This window comes from Bos taurus, chromosome 13, assembly GCF_002263795.3.
Source record: "Bos taurus isolate L1 Dominette 01449 registration number 42190680 breed Hereford chromosome 13, ARS-UCD2.0, whole genome shotgun sequence".
In the NCBI taxonomy this organism is placed as follows: domain Eukaryota; kingdom Metazoa; phylum Chordata; class Mammalia; order Artiodactyla; family Bovidae; genus Bos; species Bos taurus.
Genome location: NC_037340.1, coordinates 5,768,903 through 5,777,643, shown reverse-complemented (window position 1 = coordinate 5,777,643; position 8,741 = coordinate 5,768,903). Strand labels below are relative to the sequence as shown.

Below are 8,741 nucleotides of genomic sequence, written 5' to 3'. Positions count from 1 at the left end.
CAATTTTTTACTTGAGGAAGCTGAGGTTCTGAAAGGTTAAATGTCATTTAACCAAAATCACGCAGTCAGGAAATTTCAGAGACGGGAATAGAATCTAAGCAGTTATACACGCTGAGTCCTGGGTTCACACCTTTGAGTGAATACACCAATTACAGATATCGCTGGCCTGAAGAGTCCCAAGTCCTCACATGTGCTCCTAGCCATAGCCTTTGGTAATGCCCTCCCATGCTGACTCTGCCCTTGACCATGTGACTTGCATTGTCCCATGATTACAATCAGCATCTTTATGAAATACCTGTGCATTTTGGTGTTCTCTCCTATGTCCCTTAGGGCTTCCCAGGTAGCTTAGTGGTAAAGAATCCACCTACCAATGCAGGAGAAACAGGAGGCATGGGTTCAATCCCTGGGTTGGAAAGATCACCTGCAGGAGGAAATGGGAACCTGCTCCACTAACCTTGCCTTGAAAACTCCATGGACAGAGGAGCCTGGCTGGCTATAGTCCATAGGGCCACAAAGAGCTGGACGTGACTGAGCACTCACACACACACATACCAAAAACATTTCTATCACTTGCTACCAATATGGGAGTAATCTCAGGCTACCATACTGGAAAATTCTAGAAACAAAGATCAGAGACAATTTGCCCTAGCTGAGGTCATCCAACTAACCTATCAGCTGAATGCAGATGCATGAGAGAATCTAACCAAGATCAGCTAAAGGCCTGAAACATAGCAGCAAAACTCTCCTGTAAAAAATAATAAGCAGTTGTTACATTTCAGGTTTGTTTGCTACACAGATCAAATCAGTCGCTCAGTCGGGTCCGACTCTTTGAGACCCTATGAATCGCAGCACGCCAGGCCTCCCTGTCCATCACCAACTCCTGGAGTTCACTCAGACTCATGTCCATCGAGTCAGTGATGCCATCCAGCCATCTCATCCTCTGTCGTCCCCTTCTCTCTTGCCCCCAATCCCTCCCAGCATCAGAGTCCTTTCCAATGAGTCAACTCTTCGCATGAGGTGGCCAAAGTACTGGAGTTTCAGCTTTAGCATCATTCCTTCCAAAGAAATCCCAGGGCTAATCTCCTTGAGAATGGACTGGTTGGATCTTCTTGCAGTCCAAGGGACTCTCAAGAGTCTTCTCCAACACCACAGTTCAAAAGCATCAATTCTTCGGTGCTCAGCTTTCTTCACAGTCCAACTCTCACATCCATACATGACCACAGGAAAAACCATAGTCTTGACTAGATGAAACTTTGTTGGCAAAGTAATGTCTCTGCTTTTGAATATGCTATCTAAGTTGGTCATAACTTTCCTTCCAAGGAGTAAGCGTCTTTTAATCTCATGGCTGCAGTCACCATCTGTAGTGATTTTGGAGCCCAGAAAAATAAAGTCTGACACTGTTTCCACTGTTTCCCCATCTATTTCCCATGAAGTGATGGGACCGGATGCCACGGTCTTCGTTTTCTGAATGTTGAGATTTAAGCCAACTTTTTCACTCTCCACTTTCACTTTCATCAAGAGGCTTTTTAGTTCCTCTTCACTTTCTGCCATAAGGGTGGTGTCATCGGCATATCTGAGGTTATTGATATTTCTCCTGGCAGTCTTGATTCCAGCTTGTGTTTCTTCCAGTCCAGCGTTTCTCATGATGTACTCTGCATATAAGTTAAATAAACAGGGTGACAATATACAGCTTTGACATACTCCTTTTCCTATTTGGAACCAGTCTGTTGTTCCATGTCCAGTTCTAACTGTTGCTTCCTGACCTGCATACAAATTTCTCAAGAGGCAGATCAGGTGGTCTGGTAATCCCATCTCTTTCAGAATTTTCCAGTTTATTGTGATCCACATAGTCAGAGGCTTTGGCATAGTCAATAAAGCAGAAATAGATGTTTTTCTGGAACTCTCTTGCTTTTTCTATGATCCAGTGGATGTTGGCAATTTGATCTCTGGTTCCTCTGCCTTTTCTAAAACCAGCTTGAACATCAGGAAGTTCATGGATCACATATTGCTGAAGCCTGGCGTGGAGAATTTTGAGCATTACCTTACTAGCGTGTGAGATGAGTGCAATTGTGCGGTAGTTTGAGCATTCTTTGGCATTGCCTTTCGTTGGAATTGGAATGCAAACTGACTTTTTCCGGTCCTGTGGCCACTGCTGAGTTTTCCAAATTTGCTGACATATTGAGTGCAGCACTTTCACAGCATCATCTTTCAGGATTTGGAACAGCTCAACTGGAATTCTATCACCTCCACTAGCTTTGTTCGTAATGATGCTTTCTAAGGCCCACTTGACTTCACATTCCAGGATGTCTGGCTCTAGGTCAGTGATCACACTATCGTGATTATCTGGGTCGTGAAGATCCTTTTTGTACAGTTCTTCTGTGTATTCTTGCCATCTCTTCTTAATATCTTCTGCTTCTGTTAGGTCCATACAATTTCTGTCCTTTATCGAGCCCATCTTTACATGAAATGTTCCTTTGGTATCTCTAATTTTCTTGACGAGATCTCTAGTCTTTCCCATTCTGTTGTTTTCCTCTATTTCTTTGCATTGATTGCTGAAGAAGGCTTTCTTATCTCTTCTTGCTATTCTTTGGAACTCTGCATTCAGATGTTTATATCTTTCCTTTTCTCCTTTGCTTTTCACTTCTCTTCTTTTCACAGCTATTTGTAAGGCCTCCCCAGACAGCCATTTTGCTTTTTTGCATTTCTTTTCCATGGGGATGGTCTTGATCCTTGTCTCCTGTACAATGTCATGAACCTCATTCCATAGCTCATCAGGCACTCTATCTATCAGATCTAGGCCCTTAAATCTGTTTCTCACTTCCACTGTATAATCATAAGGGATTTGATTTAGGTCATACCTGAATGGTCTAGTGGTTTTCCCTACTTTCTTCAATTTAAGTCTGAATTTGGCAATAAGGAGTTCATGGTCTGAGCTACAGTCAGCTCCTGGTCTTGTTTTTGCCGACTGTATGGAGCTTCTCCATCTTTGGCTGCAAAGAATATAATCAATCTGATTTCAGTGTTGACCATCTGGTGATGTCCATGTATAGAGTCTTCTCTTGTGTTGTTGGAAGAGGGTGTTTGTTATGATCAGTGCATTTTCTTGGCAAAACTCTATTAGTCTTTGCCCTGCTTCATTCCGTATTTCAAGGCTAAATTTGTCTGTTACTCCAGGTGTTTCTTGACTTCCTACTTTTTCATTCCAGTCCCCTATAATGAAAAGGACATCTTTTTTGGGTGTTAGTTCTAAAGGGTCTTGTAGGTCTTCATAGAACCGTTCAACTTCAGCTTCTTCAGCGTTACTGGTTGGGGCATAGACTTGGATTACTGTGATATTGAATGGTTTGCCTTGGAAATGAACAGAGATCAGCTAAAGGCCTGAACCATAGCAGCAAAACTCTCCTGTAAAAAATAATAAGCAGTTGTTACATTTCAGGTTTGTTTTCTGCACAACAACAGCTAATTTATTTAACTGTTTGCTTAAAATTCCAAGTCTTCAAAACTTTGGTGTCAACGTCTTGCCAGAGTCCTAAGTTTTATCTCAAGAGTATTCCATATCATGTTGGGTCACTCTAAGGAATGAGTTCTATGGAGCACCAGCACTCTACTATCTTATCAAAATCTTGATGAACCCTTCAAGTTTTTGGAGCCCTGTCATCTCTTCTATGAAGATTCTCAAGATCAATATCACCAGAAGAGTTGTATTACTGTTCCTAACTCCTATGGCATCTATGTTTTTGATCTGTCCTCATTTATTCAAGTTTTCCCCCTCCTGCTATGATGCAAAAGAGTACTTTAGAGCAGGGCAATATTTCGTCTATCTTTGGATTACCTACTAGCAGCCTGGTGCCTTGGCTCAAAACTGCTTGATGTAGCAGAAACTAATGCAGCATTGTAAAGCAACTATGTTGCTGCTGTTGTTCAGCTGCTCAGTCTTGACCAACTCTTCACAACCCCATGGACTACAGCATGCCAGGCTTCTCTGTCCTTCACTATCTCCAAGAGTTTGCTCAAATTCATGTCCATTGACTTGGTGATGTTATCTAATCATCTCATCCTCTGCTGCCCTCTTCTCCTTTTGCCTTCAATCTTTCCCAGCATCAGGGTCTTTTCCAAAGCAACTATACTCCAATAAAAAAGAAAAGAACATTGAAGAGTATTTTAAATAAATGTGGACCTTTAATGAATTTTAATAGTATAAAAAAACTGCTTGATAAAGTTTGGTCAATGATTTTATGTATTGGTTGGGACAGACTCATTGCTAAAGCAAATAATCCCCAAATTTCACCCAGGGACTAAAATATTTATTCCTTGCCCATGTTACAGTCCAATGAGGGGTGATTAGTGGTTGAGTTGAGAAGGAGGAATTGTTTCATACAGTCATCCAGTGATCCAGGATCCTTCCATTTTGTCCATTGATCTCTATTTCCTTTGAGTCCTCATTACTTGACCAGCCGATACAAAAAGAGAACACAGATGGCTTCCTGAGTGTTTGTCTATGAGGCAGCCTGGAAGTGATGCTTCCAGGCACATCACATCACAACCCAGGACTGAGTCACATGCTACATCCAACCACAAGGGAGGTTAGAAAATCTAAAGTCTCAATGATGGAGAATCCTTTGTCTTACTGGTCCAAATTGGTGTTTGAATATCATGCCTCTCCAAAACTGCAGATGTGGACTAGCAAGTGGACTCAAGTTTGAGTCAAGGGAAAAATACTCTGTTTGGGCTCTGCCCCTAATTTTGTGGGCATGGTGATTTCCTTGGTTGTGATTTCCTCGGTTATGCTTTCTTCATCTTCAAATCATCATCGGGTTGGATTGTATTTACGCATCTTATGAATTTCTGTCCTGATCTATAATTCTATGGGCCTCTCATCTCTGCCTTGGTTGCTCTCACAACTTCATAGACTATTTTTGGTCTGAAGATTTTACTGTTTTTCAATTCAAGAATTTCAGGGTCTCTGAGTCAGTGTCACTCTAAAGTCATTTGAGTGACAATTTTAATTCTAAAAAATGTCATTCTGATGACAATTAGGGCATTACCACCTATAACAGACACCGTTTTGCTCTGGTCATGTTCTCTACCCCCATTCTACAGCTTCTGCTTGTCTTGCAGACTGGGTTTTAGAGGTCAACCATTGGGCTATTGGAATTGCTTCACCAGTCTTCACACAGAACTAGCAGTCTCTGTTAGATCATATCCCTGGCATAGCCAATGACCTACTGGGGGAGTAAGAATCTTAGATTGTTTGCCTGTGAGCATAACTTCTTTTTTTTTTTTCTGACAAGCCAATTTATTGTCTCTACAATGAACAGAAATAAAACTTACAAATAACTGGATTAACTCTGTGTCACTACAATGATCATTTTTAACCACATTACACACTCAATACAATGAGACCATCTATTTGCATGTAGCACTTTCTAATCATCTTTTTAAAGTTGGAATTTTTTTTTTTTACTTTTTTTATCCTGATAACCAAAGGACTGTATTTTCATAAAGTACCTTTTTAAAAAATAAACTACAGCAAAGGCAAAACAAACCCTTAAAAACCTAACAGCTCTGTGTTTCTCTCCAAATAACTGACGAACACATTTAAACAAGTGGAGGTCTTTTAAAGGAGGCCACTGGACTAAGCTGGGTTATAGAAAAGCTACAAGTGTGACAGCATCCATGGCTGCAATGCCAGAACAGGGACGTGGACATAGCTTCCCTAGAGTCTGCGCCTGGTAAGCACTGCTCAGAGGAGCTATGAGGCTCTCCCAGTCTTACTGAGGTCATGCAGGCTAGGGCTGCTGGGTGAAGGGAGAATCAGCACACCTTTCCAGCCTGGGAGGTTATGTATACTTACCTGATTTCATCATTATGAATACACCTACAGCCACGTATGTAGGCTACCAATTTGTAACTGCACCACAGTGAGGTACTCGGCAATCTTTGGTGCTGTGCCATGATGGCACATTTGCTAGCTGACTTTCGATGCTGCTACAATGAAAAGTATTTAACTTATAGGACATAAGGGATATTGGAGTATTCAGCAAAGTAAGTAACACTGATCGTTGTGAAATTAAAAAAAATATAGAAACATTTATACCTACTACTAGGTACTACTATGTACTATGTAGTACTATGTACTACATAACTTCTTTTGAGATGTAATTTCAGCTCCAGAACTCTCCAATGGGATTAGGCTGAGACTGGGATTTTACCTGAAAGTGAGTTTGTTTTGTTTAACCAAGAGAAAAAATCCACACTTTCATTTATTTATTTTTCAGTTAGTTTAAATCCTTGAACAGTACCGCATCACACAGATTCTATGCCCAGTGGCCCTAACAGGACAGTTGCTTTGGAATTTGGCCTGAACCATGCCACTGTTTCCATGAGCCTGAGTTCTCTTTCCCCAGATCACTCTGGTTTTGTAAGATTTTCCACCAGTAGTTACTGTGTTCTTCTTTGCTTTCTGCACACAAGCACATCTCTTGCTTAGGTAGCGTTCAGTTTCATCTCGAGCACACACACCTTCAGTTTTCAGAAGAGCTGAGTGCTCCCTCTGGTTCCATAGACCCTGCTCATAGCTAGCAAAAATCACCTTGGACCACAGCCTTCTATGCGTCCTTTTAGAAACCCATCAGGCCTCCACAGGGTCCAAGATGGCTGAAAGACTAAAAAGAGCTATTGATTGACCTCTTTCCCTTCTCTGTCTTCCTTCATCCACTTAACTTCTCTAAAGGGTGTTTCCTTAATAAATCACTTGCATCTGGATCCCTGTCTCAGGATTTGCTTTTGTGGAATTTGTCCTAAGATGCCATCTTCTGTAATAATTTTGATGTCTTATCAAGCATCTCAACACGTTAGGCTCACTAGCATCATGCTGACTTTCCCATCCTTCCCAGTTTCCCCAGCGTTTCATCCTGAGCTAACTGTTATTTGTTCATGTTGCTGTTCTTCCATCTATTAATATGTTCTTCTCATTGCCCCATCCACCCATCCTTTACAACTCATCTAAAATATGACCAGTGCTGGAGAACATCCACAAGTTTTCTTCCTTCCTTCCAACTCCAGGAAGAGTTTCTCACTTCCTCTGTAAAAATAAAAACAGCTCAAACATAGTTCTTTAAAAATACACAATAAAGTGATTAGAAGCCTGACCTCAGCAGATGAAATGATGGGCAAGTTTAAATAACTTCCCAAGGCTCCAGCTTATTTACCGATGAGGAAGATACGATCCTATTTTCTTTATAAATGAATATAAGGTGCTTGGCAGAGTATGTGAAACATTGTATGTGCTAAATTTATCATCTATGAGAGAATTATATTTGTTTCTCTGAAACCTAATTGGATTTCAAAGTTGTAAATACTGAATCTTGTTTATCTCTGTATAACTGATAGACAGTGTCTGGCATGGTAGATACCCAATAAATAGTTGATGAATAAATAAATGGTATGCAGGCACTGAGTACTGAGGCCAGTTCCTCTTATTTTTCTGTCTTAGAATATAGCTCTTCTACACACATACAACCAAGAAACAGACTCTGGAAATCTGCTTCAAATTTCAAACAGGAGAATGTAACAGTAAACATTCTGGTACTTGTGATATTTTCATTCTCTCTTTATCTTTTATTCTCTCTCTATCTTACTTTCACTCTCAAACAGTGGAAGTTTTCCCTTTTTTATTTGAAAAAAAAAATGGCCCAATATATATGAATACAGGACTTTTTCAAGCTAATATTTATTAGTACGTGTATGTTCTCTCTCTTTCATTTGCTCTCTTCTTCTCTCTCTTCCTCCTTCCCTCTCTCTTCCCATTCCTCCCTCTGTGTTTCAGAAATCTAGAAATGAGATGTGACTTAGTAGTCTACTTTCTCCCTTTTTATTTTTGATGACTTTTGAAAACCTGTGACCCTAAAAACCTTAACTGCTCAAAATGAGATTCTTCATTTTCAAAAGATGCTAGAAAAAGCATTATTTTAATACATGGACTTCATCAAAATGACTCTTCCCTGAGACTTTGTAGAGATTTCAGAAGAGAGCTTTCCATTTAGTGAGTTATTCTAAAGTTCTTGGAAGTGAATTGAAAGTTGCTCAGTCGTGTCTAACTCTGCAACCCCATGAACTATACAGTCCATGGAATTCTCAGGCCAGAATACTGGAGTGGGTAGCCTTTCCCTTCTCCAGGAGATCTTCCCAACCCAGGGATCATATCCAGGTCTCCCACATTGTAGGTGGATTTTTTACCAGCTGAGACACAAGGGAACCCCAAGAATACTGGAGTGCGTAGCCTATCCCTTCTCTAGTGGATCTTCCCAACCCAGGAATTGAACCAGGGTCTCCTGCATTGCAGGCAGATTCTTTACCACTGAGCTATCAGGCAAGCTTGGGAGCTTTCTTTAAAAAGTTTTTAGATTCTCAAAGAGTTTGGGGACAGTTTCTAGTACTGAAAATTACTAGAAGATGATTGTAGTATATAAGGAGATTAACTCATGAAATCATAGCCCTGTTTGTCCCTACGTAACATGTAGAATTAGTCAGTAATATCTGTAATGATATAGATGATGATGGCAGATATAGGCTACATTTTCCTGTAGCAGTCACTGTAGCTGAAGATGATTTTTCTCTTTCTAACCCCTGTGGTGTTTCATGTTTGTCATTAACCACACATTCATTTGCACCCTGATGTAGAGTTCCATTTGTATCTCTGTTCCTTTATAAGATCATAAGGTTTCACCAATGTCTAACAC

The 8,741-nt window shown here is 40.5% G+C and overlaps 1 protein-coding gene across 1 annotated transcript; it reads right to left on the bottom strand.

The window, feature by feature from the left end:
- Positions 1 to 6,283: 6,283 nt before the first annotated feature.
- Positions 6,284 to 6,631, bottom strand: LOC107133022 (large ribosomal subunit protein eL33-like; the record flags this gene model as incomplete). The annotated part of the gene is made up of 1 exon (XM_025001357.2): positions 6,284 to 6,631. A coding segment is annotated over one exon (348 nt), but the record flags the coding sequence as incomplete, so codon positions are not given.
- Positions 6,632 to 8,741: the final 2,110 nt, after the last annotated feature.